This window comes from Equus asinus, chromosome X (assembly GCF_041296235.1).
Source record: "Equus asinus isolate D_3611 breed Donkey chromosome X, EquAss-T2T_v2, whole genome shotgun sequence".
NCBI classification, from domain to species: domain Eukaryota; kingdom Metazoa; phylum Chordata; class Mammalia; order Perissodactyla; family Equidae; genus Equus; species Equus asinus.
In genome coordinates this window covers 38,494,193-38,511,069 of record NC_091820.1, presented here as the reverse complement: position 1 = coordinate 38,511,069, position 16,877 = coordinate 38,494,193, and the positions used below count along the sequence as shown (strand labels likewise).

General features: G+C 41.5%; 1 protein-coding gene across 1 annotated transcript in view; it reads left to right on the top strand.

Annotated features, from left to right (window-relative positions):
* Positions 1 to 464: 464 nt before the first annotated feature.
* CLCN5 (chloride voltage-gated channel 5) overlaps positions 465 to 16,877 on the top strand; it is a 133,077-nt gene continuing 116,664 nt past the window's right edge. The window contains exon 1 of the mRNA XM_014857449.3: positions 465 to 616. Within this exon, the coding sequence (XP_014712935.1) occupies positions 601 to 616 (16 nt within the window). The 5' untranslated portion in view covers positions 465 to 600. The remainder of the gene's footprint in view (positions 617 to 16,877) is intronic.

Below are 16,877 nucleotides of genomic sequence, written 5' to 3'. Positions count from 1 at the left end.
TATCATGCTTCCTTTCTTTTCTTTTCCTATACAAGATCTATTTTAAAACTTTAGTCACAAAATTTGCTCTCTTTCTACTATTTTTTAATGTAAAATTGGGGGATTGGGACAGGCACTGGATATTATGCCATTCTTCATTCTCCAAAGCGTGAAACTTCGAGATAGAAAAGACGTGTAACAGTTATCTCATCCAACCCCCCATCCTTTGAGCTTCCAAAACCCATGTACGGAAGATCCAGTGATTCGTGCTGAATTGGACCGCACTCAGTGGCAGTATTAACTGACTCTAGGTCTCCCCATTCTGTCTTCAGTGATGCCTTGCTGCTCAGGGAAACTTGACACTGCCTGGGTCCGCATATCTTTGAAAGAGAGGTTCAGAGAGGGACAGGAGATAATTTTCAAGGATCGGAAATGTTTTTTTTTCATTTAGGTATTCATTTTTCTGTTTACATTTTCAGGTTCAGGGCTGGAGCATCTTGCAGAAAGCAAGGCCCCACAGCTGCTGTTCCATCTACGTCCAAGTCAAGCTTCCCTCCAAAACTGGGGGGCCCTGGGAAGCTCTGAGCCTGTGGTCCCAACGTGGGAGAGGATAGGATCAAGATGGCCATGTGGCAGGGTAAGACATTGGCACTTATTTCTCTAACTGGTTTTTCCTCCTTCTCTATCCTCCGTCCCTACCCAACCCCCCAAGCCAGTGGCAGGCAGCCAGCTGTTTCTTTAATTTAACCCTTTGTCTTCACAAGGACAAAGCATATTAGTTTAAAAGAAATTGCTGCTAGCTAGAAGTTCAAATTATTTTAAAGTGGGGGTAGGGGTGGGGGAGTAACAGGAAAATGTAGTGCCAGAAGCATTTTCAAAGAACTCCCTTTGTTTGAACATGTGCTTGTGAGGGTTATATGTGAGGAAATGGAGGATATTTTTTATATTTGTGTTTTTCATTTGTTTCCGGCAAATTTCTGTCATAAGGTTCTCAAAGGTGGGGGAGACAGATGTCAGCGCTTCCCTGGCTTCCTCTTCCCAATAAAGACTTTGAAGCATACTTAATGTTATAATGTTTATATTTGGTGATAGAAGGAAAATACCTCCTTTAATACTATGAACCCCCCAAGAGCAAAGCTCAATGATATTTTGCCTGAGGGATGACATCTCTTGTGAACCTGTAAATTCCTATCACATACAAAGTTATTTTTTATTTTTGGTGAGGTTGAGGATTGTGCCTTTTGGGAGAGTATCAGAATCTCCAGGGGTGTGTGGGATTTTTGTTTATCAAAAGGGAGTGTGGGTTTAAGAGATGATAGGCAGACACTACCCCAATTGGTCTGTGACCCACAAAAGGTTAAGGACCACTTAGATGGAGTAGAAGGAAAGAGCTCGAATATCGAGAAATGTTCACCAGGTAGGTTTGTTGGTGGTCTAATGGATCTTTTAAAACTGTCTCCTGTTGGTAATGGCTTCAAGAATGTAGGTACACACATGTAACAAGTATTTTTGATGTATGAGGATTGTCAGTTTAAAGATATTTGTTGAAATGGGATTCGGCCTGTATGCCTGCTTTGACTCACACAATGGGCATTTGTCAGGAGCAGTTTAGATATTCTCGTTTAAATCCTGAGACATTCTTTCACTCAACAAACAGGATACAGAGATGAATACCTATGCTAGGGTTCTGTGTCTTAAGGGAAAGACAGACATATAGACAAATAATTGTGTTGGATCAGTGTTACGATAGCGAGAGGTGCAAAATGCGATGGAAGTCCAGAGCAAAGCATGATGAACTCTGAGTTTTGAGCTGGTCTGAAAAAAATGAGTGGGAGTTTGCCAGATGGGCAAATGAGAGAATTGCATTCTGGGCAGACAGAGAAGCACTGTTTGGGAACTTCCAAGTTGCTCTGTTTGTCTCGTGTGAGATGTGTGGGGCACGACCTCAGATGAAGCAGGGAAGGTAGTCGGAGGCCAGATAACAAAGAACCTTGTATGTTCTAGGAAGGATTTTACACTTTATCCTGAAGACAAAGATTCTAAACAGGGAAGTAACATAATCAGATTTTGTTTTAGAAAGATTACTTTGGCAGCAGCGTTGCGGTTGAGTTGGAGCTGGAGAGAAAGGAAGCCAAGAGCCAGTTGGGTGGTTTTTGGTATAGTGGTTTAGGGAAGAGATAATGAGGGTCTGAGCAGAAGCAGGGGCAGCAAGGATAGAGAGAATGGGATGAATTCTAGGAATGTTCTGTGACTGGATTGGGGGGGGAACCAAGCCTGGGTCGACACCCAATTTGGGTGCCTGGGGCCAGTGGTGCTGTTCACTGGGATGCGGAACATGGTAGGAGGTGAGAAGGGCAAGGGGATGGTGGGAAGTTAGTGTACTGAGTTGGGTTTGGCCTGTTTTGTTTTGAGACACCTGTGGGCTGTCAGGTCGATGAGTAAAAGACAGCTCTGAAAGTATGGGACTGAAGTTTGTGCAGGTGGGGATTGAAAGTTTTGCTCCTAATGATGCATAAAGAGCTTGTGTTTTTTCTCTACATTTAATGGAAATGCCATTAGTAGTTAATGATTTATTTGTTTTATAATAAAAACATTTTAGTGGATAACAATTCTTAATCAAATGTATTTTCTTAATAAATAACATATTTTGCTATCTCAGGCCCTGAAATCTGATCTTCTTGAAATCACATTGAAGTAAATTTTTCTAATTTTTCTAGCATTAGTGAAGAGGGAAGTATTCCATATAAGTGATTGCAACTTATTCCTTATTTTGTGCACCCTCTGAAGTGAGAAGCATAGGACGACGATAGTGTCAGTGGCAATAGGGTATAGTAGTTAAAAGTATGAGTCTGGGTTCAACTCTGTTGGATCCATCACTTGGTAGCTGTGAGACCTTGGGCAAGTCCCTTAACATCTCTGTGTCTCAGTTTCCTCCTTTGTAAAATGGGGATAATAATAGGGTTGTTGTGAAGATTAATTGAGTTAATATATGCAAAGCGCTCGGAACATAGTAAGTGCCATATAAGTGTGTGCCATTATTATTAGTAGTAAGACTTTTAGAATATTATCTACCATATAATAAGTGCATAGTAAAATTAAGCAATAGCTGCTGTTGTTCCCACTACTACTACAATTATCACTGTTATTTTGCTGTAGCCTGGGGTGGGACAGGGCCTCTGTTCTGTGGAGGGAATTTCAGGTTGTCCTTGGAAGCCCTGCCCCGTGGTAGTCTGTTTGGGTCTTTAGGTAGGGGTGGAGATCTGAAGAGATCCTTAGAAAACATCTAGCTCAAGCCCCAGAGGTGAAGTGACATACCCATGGTCAAAGAGGGTGATAGTAGTGACAGGACTAAAACCCAGGTCTTCTGATTCCTGTTCCAATTTTCTTTCCACGGGCTAGTGGAAGAGGGAGTTTGTGGGTCTAGCCTCAGCTCCAGCAAGCTCCAAGTCAGTCTCTGGAGCTAGCTGAGGAACTCTGAGAGCGGGAGGAAGCCAAGTCCACTGAGCCTTTCCGGTCAGTGCTGTCTGGTTCCTCCATGAAGAACTGGATGAGCATTCCCATACCTCTCAAACATGGCCACCTTGAAGATTTTGACTTTATTTGATGGAGCCCTCTAATACATTTCCTGGCCACTTTAAACAGAGTGTACTGGGCATCACTTAATGTTTTGGATAACTCAGGGTCATCATTAATGGCATCAGTTTTATTGGCCTAATGGTCAAGAAAATATTGAAGAGAAGACAAGCCAGTTTGGGGTGGGATGAGGCTGGAGACTTGTGTTGTCGGGTGTTATTTATTCAATTAACGTTTATTAAGCACCAGTTGTGCCCCAGGCACTATGCAGGGCCCCAGAGATCCAGTGATCAGTAAAAACAGGTATGATCTCTGCCTTCATGGAGCTTACCAACAGGAGAAAGGTAGCATTTCAAATTCATGAAATTATTTCTTTAACAAATGTGCTGAAGTAATTTGGAAAAATGACACCGACATAAATTTAGGAGGATTAACATAGTGTTTCTCAGTAAAGGAGGAGATGCTTCAGAATTGCCTGTGATGCTTTTAAAAATATTCCTGCTCAGGTCTCATCCTCCTAAACTGTGATCCAGTCTTAAGAACTGAGCATTTAAAGAAGCTCTGTAAGGAATTCTGATGTGTAATCCTGTTTGGGAACTGCTGCACTAAAGAATTCAAAGTTTTGGGGCCGGCCCTGTGGTGCAGCGGTTTAGTGCGCCCGTCCTGCTTCAGCGGCCCGGGGTTCGCCGGTTCGGATCCTGGGTGCAGACATGGCACCGCTTGGCACACCATGCTGTGGTAGGCATCCCACATATGACGTAGAGGAAGATGGGCCCAGATGTGAGCTCAGGGCCAGTCTTCCTCAGCAAAAAGAGGAGAATTGGCAGCAGATGTTAGCTCAGGGCTAATCTTCCTCAAAAAAAAAAAAAAGGTTTTTAATGAAGAAGAGGAATGATAAAGGATCTAAAAAATATAGGAAAATATATAATCTTGAGGTAGGGAAGGTATTTATATGCATAACATCAAAGGTGGAATAATAAAGAAAAAGACTTAATATAATCAACTATATGAAAACTTAAAATTTTGGCTGGAAACCATAAATAAAGTTAATGAGAAAACTAGAAGCAATTGGAACAAGACTCATTATCCTTAATACGTAAGACTTACAGAGCAATAAGAAAAATACAAGTATTTTACTAGAAAAATGTACAAAGGACGGGGATAGGAAAATACATAAAAGAAGAAATCCAAAAGGCCAATAAACAAGAAGAAATGTTCTCAGTACTAGTGAAAGAAAGGGAAACTAAAATGGCATACCATTTCCTCCAGTAAAATTTGCAAAGATTAAAAAGAAATGACAAAACTGTGTTGGCAAGGACACGGAAGCAGACTTTCTCACATACTTCTGGTGGAAATGTCAGTTGGGCAATATTTATCAAAAGCTTTAAAATATTTTTTTTTTAAAGATTTTATTTTTTCCTTTTTCTCCCCAAAGCCCCCCGGTACATAGTTGTGTATTCTTCGTTGTGGGTTCTTCTAGTTGTGGCATGTGGGACGCTGCCTCAGCGTGGTCTGATGAGCAGTGCCATGTCCGCGCCCAGGATTCGAACTAACGAAACACTGGGCCGTCTGCAGCGGAGCGCGTGAACTGAACCACTCGGCCACGGGGCCAGCCCCCAAAAGCTTTAAAATATTTTTTTACCTTTTGACCCAGCAATTCCTTTTCTTGGAATTTATCCTAAGGAAATAATTAAAGATGTGCACAAAAATGTATCAATAAGGACAGTAACTGCACCATTTTCTATAGTGGGGAAAAAATGGTGACACTTGCATTCTGATGCATCGATACGATGGACTACTCTAGTTACTGAAACGATAATGTAGCGTTCTATTATTAACCTAGAAATAGGTTCACAATATGATGTTGAATGGGTGGTGGTGGGGCGAAAGCAGATCCCAAATTTTCAATAGTTAAAAGTCTGGGCTCTGGGCTTAGAGCTGGATTCAAATCCCAGCTACATCTTTATCAGCTGGGTGATGTCGGGCAGTCACTAACCTTAGTGTTCCTCAACTGCCACATCAGTAACAGAGGGTAAAATAGAAGCGGACTTAGTAGTCCCTCCTTGTATGCTCTTAGGATCACCTGGGGCTCTCTTACACCCTGCCAAGCTCACGCCTCACCCTGCCCGAGTAATGCGAATCTCTCAGGACCAGATGCAGCGCTCAAGATTTTCGAATCCCCGCAGGTGACTCCAGTGTGCAGACAAGTTTGGGAACCGCTGAGCTAACACATGAGGTGGCTGGGAGGATGAAACGAGAAAATCACAGTGCCTAACTAATAACCCTATGTGTTAAAAATAACAGTTACTAATAATAGTTACCATGTTGTTAGTTATTAGTAACTGTTATTTTTTATTAGCAATAGTATGATTCCATTTAATATATGTGTTTGTGCCCGTGTATGTGTAATTTGAAGAAAAGTCTGAGGGGATATACACAAAAGTATTAAAAAAAAAAGTAATTACACTTGACTTTATTTTTATCTTCCCATTTTTCTGTAAATAGCATGAATTCCTTGTTGATTTGAAAAAGGATAATTTCTGAAGGAAATATCAGATATATGTGCACAGCTTTATATACTAAGGTATTTATAATAGTGAAAAACTGAAGACACAATTTCCATAGTAAGGGAATGTAAGTAAATTATGGCACGTCCACAGAGTGAAATATATGGCTGTTAAAAATCAAGACTAATGCTGAGGAAAATCTTCATGATATAATGGGAAAATATGAGATTATCCCATGTCTATCTTTTTAATTGAAGTGTGGGTTTATGTGTGTGTCTGTGTGTTTCATGTCACATATACACCTATGACCGTGACCATAAATACAGAATGGAAGGAAATGAGGTCAAGTTGTTAAAGTGGCTATCTCCAGGGAGTATGAGGCACTTATTGCTTCTTCGTTTTTTATAACTTTATTTTCCAAATTTTATACAATGAATATTTACTACTTTTAGAATCAGAAGTTATTTGAAAATAAGATAAAGTAACACCCCCAAGGAGTGAATTGGGTGGGCTTCAGCCGTTCTGTACCCCCCTCTACCTCCAAATTAAAAAAAAAGAAACGAAGCCCCTGAGGGTTCAGTTAGAGCAGTTTTTTGCTCTTAATACTTCTCGAGTACTCTTGTAGTTTTTGCCCCTCTCTCCTGTTGACTCCCAAAACTCTTTTGGACGTGAGAATGGGGACAAGGAGATTGTACAAAAATGGGGAAATTACACTTCATCTAATGTTGGAGTTACATAATAAGGTAAGGTGGCAAAATATGTCAGGGTAAGCGTGAAAATAAGGCAGAGGAAAATGGTAATAAAATCGCTAGTTGCAATGAGCAATTGTTTTGTTGGCTTCAGATCCAAAGGAACTATGTTTCAACCTTGCAGATTTTTTCCCAGCACATCACAGGGTATTTGTAACCCTCTGGTGATTTGGCTAACCCCCGAGGCCGGGGGAGCATGACACAGCAGTCAGTGAGCTGATGACAGAGCTTCACTGTGAAGTCTGCATGGCTGTGCGGCTCGATAGTAGGACCACCACCTCCTAGGGAAAGCCATCCGCTCCTGCCTGTTGACCCAAACGTTAGCATCTGCGTGACTCTCGAACAAACACCATGCTGTTAGAACAGGAATAAAGAAGTGGAGTCCCCCCACCACCCCTCACCCCGGTTTTTCTCTGTCTGGCACAGTGTCTCACCTGTGGCATGTACAAGCAATGAGTTCTTCATCTCTCTTCACCATTGCCCTGCTACACCTCCTCAGCAGGGTGGAATAGGTGGCGGGGGCGGGTGGCCCTATACTATTACTCAAAATAATCAAAAGCAATCTTTCAGAAAAGTTTTCTCTAAGAACCAGCCGTTCCCTCCCAAGCCTATGGCTGTGGAAGGAGCACGGGGAATGTGATACATCTAGAGCTGAAGCCAGCTCTGTCAGTTGGTAGCCAAAGTCACCTAAACTTCGAAAGCCTCAGTGGTCTCATCTGGGGTCAAGTGTAGTCTCTGGAGACAGACTCCCTGGGGTTGTATCCTGGCTCTGTCACTTCTAGCCATGGGCAAGTTATTTTATCTCTTTGTGCCTCACCCTCTTTGTCTGTAAAATGGGGATAATAATAATCATACCTACTCATAGGATTATTGGGAGGATGAAGCGAGTTAATACATACATATACAGCCTTTGAACACTGCCTGGCATTTGTTAAGCACCCATGAATGTTGACCTTTACTATTAAAATATGCAAAAGGCTGTGATAATATTTGCTTCACACAGTTGTGGATGGAGAATGAGAATCATGAAAATGCCCAGCCTGTCCTAGCTGCTCTGATTGTATGATAATTGCGGCAGGAAAAAATTAGATATGCTCATAAAGGAATGTTTCTAAGCTGGAAAGGATCTTTTGAGATCATCTGTTTCAACTGTCTCATTTTGCAATGGAAGAAACTGAGGCCCAGTGAGACTCATTCTAGGTCGTACAGCCGTTACGTGGTGTACAGAGCCAGGCCCAGGCCCCCGGCTCCTGGTGATCAATGCTGCCTAGCGCCCTCTCTGCCTATCTCTCTGCCTTTAGCTCTACTGTGTTACACTGCCTCCTCTAGGCTTGGCTATTTTATGCTTTTCTGCTAAATGGTAGTCTTTCCCTACTATGCTTTGTTGCTACTTTGAAAATTTAGCTTTTTTTCCAAAGAATTCTTTTTCATTGAGGCTTCCAGGATGTATTTTTTCTTCCTGTCACTCTGTTAGCATTTTTGAAATAAACTATAGCTTGTTATGTTTTAACCAGAATTATGATTCAAAGCTTCCGGTTTCGTGTAATGCTGTGCTGTGTGTGGCAGGGCGGGGGGAGGGGGAAACTAGAAAGTTTCACTATGGGTCGCAACAAACGCCAGATTCTTATTCTTCCTACCTTCTGTTAACACCCCAGGTATTTACAGACCTGTGGTTAGACCAAAGAAGCTGTTGAGGAGTTAATAGGATGAGGTAACCCCCTTAGTAATGACATATTTTGATGCTTTTCAACCCAATACCATTCAGGCGTTAGGTAGCATTTTATTGTATTTATTTAGGATTTCTGCCCTAACTACTTTCATGAAGAGCAAAGCAGAAATTGTGACATAGAGCAGTTAGAAATAAATCCAAGATAGGGACCATCCAGTGGAATGAAAATAGATATTACCAAGTGTGTGAGATACGCTGGGCACTGTTTCCTTTTCCTTTTCTTCTAGCCCCCACGCAAAAAGGTAATCACGCAAAATTACATCATTGACATCTTCGGGCCAGAAAGTGTTCAGATGTAGAGAAACCCCCTGGCCCTGTCTGTCCTAAGTCTTCTGGTCCTTCCACTGCCCTCCCTTGGCCTGGCTTGACCTGTGGCCACCTATGACTCAGCTCTGAATATTCCCAGGTTGAACTCGTGATCCTTCCTATTTATCTTGAGAGTGGTGAGAGGCAGGTAGACAGAGGAATCACTGCCATTCAAATTCCCAACTCTGCAAGGCCTTCTTTTCCTTGGGTTCTGTACCCTGGTAATAAATAATAATAGAGCCGCTTCCTCTTACATTCTCTATATTGAATGATTGTACCACCATCCACCCAGATAATCAAAGCCAACAGTCTGAGAGGCACCACACAGTCCTTGTTCTTCCCCATGTGCAGTCCACCCCTGGTGACCTAGATCATTTCAGTAGGTCACATTCCTGGCAAACGCCTACTTACCTTTCAGCCATCAGCTCAGGGGTCGCCTCCTCTCTGTAGTCTTTCCTGAAACCTTGCTTCCTAAGTCTTGCCGTCATGTGGGGGAGTTGAAATGCAAGTAAATACACAAATATTTCATTATAAAGTGTTGAGAGTGCTATGAAGTAAAGTTCTCTGCAAAAGAACAATAGTTAAGACATAATTTATCGGGAGGAGGGGTCTGGGAGGAAGTGACAGGTTCAGCTGAGACCTGAAAGATGAGTAGGAGTTACCCAGGCTAAGAGTTGGGGGAAGAGCATCCTAGGCAGAGGAAATGAAATCTCTGAGGTGGAAAGAACCTGGCTTCTTCTCCAGCATGGTCCGGTGTGGCTGGACCATAGTGAAGGAGGTATACAGGGGCACAGGCTGAGATTGGAAGGGTGGGCAGGGTGCTGGTCACATAGGGTTTTGTAGGCCATGTTATCAAATATCCTAAGTGCAATGTGAAGGCTTTGCGGATAGATTGGATAGGGCAGGGTGACAGCGAAGGAGAGGGGAGTCTCAGATTCATCTTTGCATACCAGCTGCCTCGCAGAGAGTGCCCAGCACATACTACGTGTGCATTGAATGTTTGTTTAATGAGTAATCATTGCCTTGCCTTCCCACCAGGATTCCCATGAAGATTAAATGAGGTAAGATGTGCTAAAGTGCTTTGCAAAATACTATGAAATGTTAAACAAGTGTTTTTCTAGATGTGATTTACTAGATTCTATGCAGTGATGCTTACAGACATTCACCGTCACCGCACAAAAGCCCTATTCTCTGTTAAACTAGCAAAATCTCTCAATCAGATTATCCCATGCCATGAATATGCTGATAGACTGAGTTCTGACATATTCAAAGTGTGCCTCCATTGCCAATGCCTTTAACTAAGTATGGGTGAGTGGAAACCACCTTATATCACAGCATTATGTAGCGCTCCTGGTGTTAGAGATAATTGTGGAGGATGTTGCCAGGAGCAGTATAAGTTTCTCTTCTATGCTGAATTCACGCAATAAAATCTCTGAACCTAAGGAATTCATTATTTAAGAGCTGGATTAATTCTGAGAAATAGCACCCTCTGAATTTGCATTTGGGTGGGAGCAAAGCTAATCACAGCAAGGTGTGGCTGCCACCAACAGTGACACTTGGTTTTCTAAACTGTGTTAAAATGAAAGATGTAACAAAATCATCAGTGCGCTGCTATTCTTGTGTTAAATATCTAGTTTCCTGTTTGAGCTGCAGGAACTTCAGACCGGGTGATTGATGTGAAAGCCCACCTCTGTGCAGTGTTGGTGAGAGTATAAATTGTTACAGTCCATTTGTAGGGTAGCTTGGAAGTCCTTATCAAAATGTAAGATGTGTATACCCTTTGTCTCAGTGAATCTAGTTTACAAAGGAACTGCACAAAAGTTCCTTGTTACAAGAATGTTAGTTGCCTCATTGTTGCTAGTTTTTCACTATTGACAATCTTGATACCCATCAGGAGAGACTGGTTATACTAATAGTGGTGTAGACACGCTGTGGACTGCTGTGCATTTCATTAAAAAGAATGAGGTGGATCTGTATATAATGACAGGGAGTGATGTCCAAGACACTCTTTTTTTTGATGAGGAAGATTGTTGTCGAGCTAACATCTGTGGCCAACCTTTCTCTTTTTGCTTAAGGAAGATTGTTGCTGAGCTAACATCTGTGCCAGTGTTCCTCTACTTTGTATGTGGGACACCGCCACGGCATGGCTTAATGAGTGGTGTGTAAGTCTGTGCCTGGGATCCAAAACCGTGGACCCCGGGCCACTGAAGTGGAGTGCATGAACTTAACCACTATACCACTGGGCCAACCCCAAAGATACATTTTAAGTAGGGAAAAAAAGGTGCAGAATGGTATTATATGATCCCATTTATACAACAGAAAGAAGAGGGGAGGTATGGGATAGATAGCTGTGAGTTTGTATATATGTGTACTTACATATGCATAGATGTTTTCTGGAACGATGCACAAAAAACAATTATCAGTTGTCACCTTCAAGATTAGGGGTGGCGGGGCTAGAAGTTTTTTATTTTCACTTGACACCTTTCTATACTGTTTGACTTGTTTACAACAAGCACAATACCTTTAGATAATAAAATTTAAATAAAACCCGTACCCCACTTGATTCCTTTCTGATACTATTATACTAAGAAATAAAATTTGTAATAATGGTTGAGGTGAGAGGTCAGGTCTGAAGCACAGGAGGCAGAGTCTGGGCAAACCAGGGGCCTTAGAAAGCCACCAGGTAATCAGCATGGCCAGGGGCTCAGGGGCCAGGGGCATGGGGTGGAGGAGGGTGGGGAGGGCGCTGCGGCTTTGTTAAAGCTGAATGCTAGGAAAGTGAGATAAAATTAGGTAAAAATTGTGATTTTATTAGGGTTTTTTTGGTGAACCAATTTCAATTATGTCATTAGTTTTGATCTGTGGGTATTTTAATACCTAAGTAGCATAGTAATTGTATTCTAGGCCACAATTAAACAATTAAGTATCTCAGTGTTTGGATAAAATAGTTGTTGTTCCTGTTCAACTTGTTTAAATATTTTAACTGAATGCTAGGCTACAACTTCCCGAGCTTTTTGCTTAGAGACCTGAGGAGGAATGCAGGAATGCAGGTATAGTCTTATGTTTGCAGTGGAGAGGATGTAAGTTGCCCATTATTTACATAATAAAGTTTTAATTGAATTCAATCCTCAAATGCTTCAAGCTTATTGTATCCCACTTCCCCCACAAAAAGAAGGCATTTGCCTGAGATACAAGAGGTCAAAGGAATGTCCAGCTAAATGTCCTTGTGATTTAGTGTAATGAATAGTTTCTTCACTCATTTAAGTGCCTTTAGAGACAAGAGTCACTAGCCTGTCTTAACTGACCCTGATTCTCTAATATTTGGGATTTTAGCCAGGAGATGGATGGCAGAAAACTTATTAATGGATGAAGAAGCAAGACGCATTTTACTGTAGGATGTGTAATTTTATGCCCAAGATGTAATTGGGCAAGTGGCAGAGACTGGAGTGATGGAAACAATTGTGAGAAAGGAGAAAAGCTAAGTAATTTCAGGCTGTAGGGAGGCATAGAAAGACTGGAATCATAAGGAATGCAACTTTTGAGAGATTTTTCTGATTGTGGAAAACATAGAGCGTGAGGAGCTGCCTGGAGTGTGGTTTGAGGTTGAACTTGAACCTGGACCTGGACGTTATGCTTAGGGAACCAGACAGGAAGATTCTCATCTTTGCTGGTCATCAGAGAAGCTGTTAGAAATGGCCCCAGCTTGGACTAGGCATAAAGGAGGGAGGAACTGGGAGAAGAAACCAGACATCCTAGAAAGACAGAGAAGACCCTGAGCCTTGAGTGTGCTGGACTTTGTATCTGCTGAGAGCTGGTACTTGGCTGCCCTGTGTAGAGGAGGTTGCTGAGAGGCCTCACTCCATAGTAAAGTATTCTGATTTAGTTGAGGTCAAGGAGAGAACAAATAACAATAGCTATCATTTATAGAATACTTAGCATGTGCTTTTTCCAAGTGCTTTACATGGATTCTGAGCTCATAAATGATAGAGCCTGGATCCAAGGCAGTCTGCCTCTAGAACCTGTGCTCTTGGCCACTCTGTATTCCTAGGACCATCGCTAAGAATTCCCTCCTCCACCACCACCCCAAAACAATTGGCCTGCTGTGAAAGAAGGAAACTTCATGTTAGAGTACCCTTGCTGTGGTACTAATGAGCAAGTGAAATGATCTTAAGGGAGTCAGAAAGCAGAAGCTCGAATAAACACTTAATGGGTAAGTGAAATGCAATTCTGTTGCCAAAATTTTGGATTTTTTCTAAATTTAAGTTATTTAGTGAGTATCTTCTGTATAGAGGACACTACTATGTGTCACGTGTGAGAGTGAGACTACGAGGAATCAGAAGTGGACACTGTCCTCACCACAGCTAGTCTCTGAGGAAGTTAAAACACACACACAAGTAACCATGACCCAAGCTCGTTTTAGATACACGTTCCAAGAGAGGTTTTGAATACCCTAGGAGTTAGACAAAGGTGAGGAGGTGGCATCTGAGGTAGACCATGGAGTGTGGATAGGGTCTTCTATGGTTGTTGATGTTAGAGATATAATTTTTGGGCAGCAAAGTACAAGGTGCATTTGGGGGAATGAGAAAAGAGAGTATCATGCCAGGCTTGTTATATTTATATGTATGGTCTCATTAAATAGTCATAACAACTCTTTATTGACCAAATGATTTATTGTCAAAACCAGGACACTTTTGAGAGAGAAGCTAATCAGATCGGGTAAGTATAGACAGAGACTGACCCAGGAAAACCAGGACCTATGGAGCGGTTGATTATCCTCATCTAACAAATGAGAAAAATGAGGCTCTAAGTCACATAGCTAGGAAGTGGTGGAGCCAGGACTGGAATCCAACTCTGGCTCCCAAACTAGGAGATCCATACTTCATTCTGTAAGCAGTTGCAGGGGGGCGGATGGCAATTGAAGGGCTTTGAGCAGAGAATGTCATGGTTAGAACTAAGCAAGACAGATGGGAAGGGGATACTGGAATTAGGAAGATTAGTTAGGACATTGCTGAAAGAGATTCAGGTAGGACACTATGAGGCCCTGGATATAAGATGTTGACTTTGGGAATTTAAAGGAAGGGATAAATGTGAGAGACATCACGAAGGAAGAAATGACAAAGTTTGACTACTGGTCAACTTTGGAGGGAGAAGAAGAGTAAGGGATGACTCAGGATTTCAAATTATTTTAGTGAAAACGTCATGTTAACCAAAGGTAGCCATTGTAACCTAGAAAGGTAATGTGCATTTTCATTAGCATTCTAGATTAAGAGAAAATCTGCTTTTCAGTACAATGACTTACTGACTTGTAATCACGAACAAATTCTTTAACCCTTTTGTCCATATTTACTCATCTGTAAAATGTAATATCTGTCACTAAAAAGCCACTGAAATAGCACAGCTTGTTTGAATGTTTTTTTCACCTCCACATTTTCAAAATTTGAGTGCTTGTGCTCAGTAATGTGAAATTGAATGCCAGTGTTGAATACACTCACTTTTATATCATATTTGCAAAACAATAGTCATAATATTGATAATGACGTGTTGGCTCGCTCTTCTGAACTCTTGCTTCTGTTACTGCCTTTAACTAATTGCCAGATGAATTCTGATGCCTGCTTCATAACATTCATTCTGTCATTGTCTTAAACTATTATTTAAATTCTTTGTTATGGTTTAACTTTTTAATGTGTTTATCTTAGCTCCCTGGATAGAGTGGGAAATACTTGAGGGACAGGAACAAAGATGTCCCTCTATTCCTCCTAGTGCCTTAAATAGAGGCACCCAGGATATATTTATTGATTTCATTTGACCAGTTCATTTGGCACAATAGGACTGCTTCTCCTTTTGTTTTGTACGTTATATTTTGTTAGTATGGTCTCAAATAGTAGTGGGTTTTTGATAGCTACATCTTACTATGAGCTCATAATGAACCTAAGGCCTACTTCTTTCTCCAAGTATGTGTCCGTCTGTCTCTTTTTAATTTTTTTTTACAAAAAGCCTTTCTGTCTAGGCTTTTACTTAAACATTAATGTAGTTAAATTTTTATTTCTTGTTCATCTTGTTAGTTTTAGCATCATCATACATATTTCATGCATATCTTTATCCAAGTAGTTAATAAAATATTGCTTCGTGTATTAGTTTTGTTTTGCTGCATAATAAATTACCACAAACCTATGGGCTCAAAACAATACTCAACTATTATCTCACAGTTTCCCTGGGTCATGAGTCTGTCATGGCTTAGCTGGGTCCTTTACTCAGTCTTTTAGACTGCAATCAAGGTGTCGGCTGGCACTACAGTCTCATCTGAGGCTTGGGGTCTTCTTCCAAGCTTATGTGGCTGTTGGGAGAATTTCGTTCTTTGTGGTTGTAGGATTGAGACCCTCAGATCCTAGGGGCTGCTTGTAGTTCCCTGCCACATGGTCCTCTCCACAGGCACTTCACAACATAGCAGCTTGCTTCTTCAAGGCCAGCAAGAGATGTCTCTGTGTCATGCCAGCAAGAAGGAATACTTATATATAAGTGTATCTATGTGTGTATCTATCTATCTATATATCATGGGAATGACATATATATTATATATAAGCATGAAAATGACATCCATCACCTTTGCTGTATTCTATTGGCTAAAGGCTAGTCACAGGTCCCGCCCACACTCAAGGCAAGGGGATTATACAAGGGCATGAACACCAGGAGGTAAGTATTGTTGGGGGTTAGCTACAAGTATCTGCTACAGTTGGCATGGAGCTGAATGAGGCTAATTGAAGACTTTGCAACTTACCATTAATCTGTTAATGGACACTCATTGGGTAAGGCTGTTCTAATAGCTGTGACTCTAACTTTACTGTCATCCAGTGAATTTTTTTTTCATCTTGCTTACAAAGATGTAATATGAAATAATGTTTGGTAATTTGCCTAAAAGCATTCATCATGTGGGGCCTTTCACTGAGGTGGAGAACACTGGAGCAGGACTAGAATTGTGGAGATGGAGATTTCAGTTTGGATGCCTATAGATATCCAAGTAGAGACCCATCTCCCTTGGGTCTGGGGCTAAGAAGAAGGTTTGGGCTGGAATAGAGATTTGGGTCTTTCATGTATAGATGGTAAATGGAACCTAGGGTATGTGTATAGTTTGAGAGGGAAAGGGTGCCAAGGGTGGAGTTCTGGGGAAACCTCGGTACATTAAGTGATTCCCCTGACCCATTAGTCTTATAACCGAAACGAAAAAGGAAACAAGTTATCCAGCTTCAGAGGAAAAGTTGTATGATTTTTGTTTGCTTCTGCCTTCAGTCTCTTCCTGTCTACTTCAGGCACTACATCCAGTTATCTCCCTTATCTTCTGGTATCTTCTCTTCCTTTCCGCTGGACCCATTTGCCAGACTATCCATACACATGTTGTGGTCTCCTTTTGCTGTGCCCTCTAGCTACCAATACCTATTTAGCCAGCCATTTAACCTTTCTGGGTCTCAGTTTTCTCAAAGATTGAGGGGCATGATGTAGGGAGAAGGTTACAATTTTTAAGAAGCCTCTTTCAAATCTAAATTCTGTTCGGCCATCTTATCTCTCCCTCCTTTTCTCTTTTTGGTTCTGTTGACTGTTCAGTTCCTTTTTGAAACTTCCCTCCCTTGGCCACAGAGTTGTTGTACTCTCCTAGTTCTCTTTCTGCCTGCCTCTCCTGCTGCTTCTTCGTTGCTTTTGCTTTCTTCTGCCCCCTAATTATGTCCATATTTGGGACTGCCAAGTTCTTTGCCTTTTCTCTCTTTGTAGTCTCTCCCTGTGAGATTTCATTTTCTCTCCTGCCTTTACATTTTCTGGTTTTTAATTATAGAAGTAACACATGATTACATGTTCATCTTAAAAAATAATGTAGAAGCATGTAGAGTAAAAAGTGAAAGTGCTCCTTCAACCTTCTCCTCAGGGGTAACCACCATTATCACCTTGGTGTTCTTTCTTCCAGGTGTCAAGTCCCAAGCCTATAAATTTAGCTCTAAAGTCTAGTTTTCATCTATAGCTGCAATCAGGATACCCTTACTCTAAGGC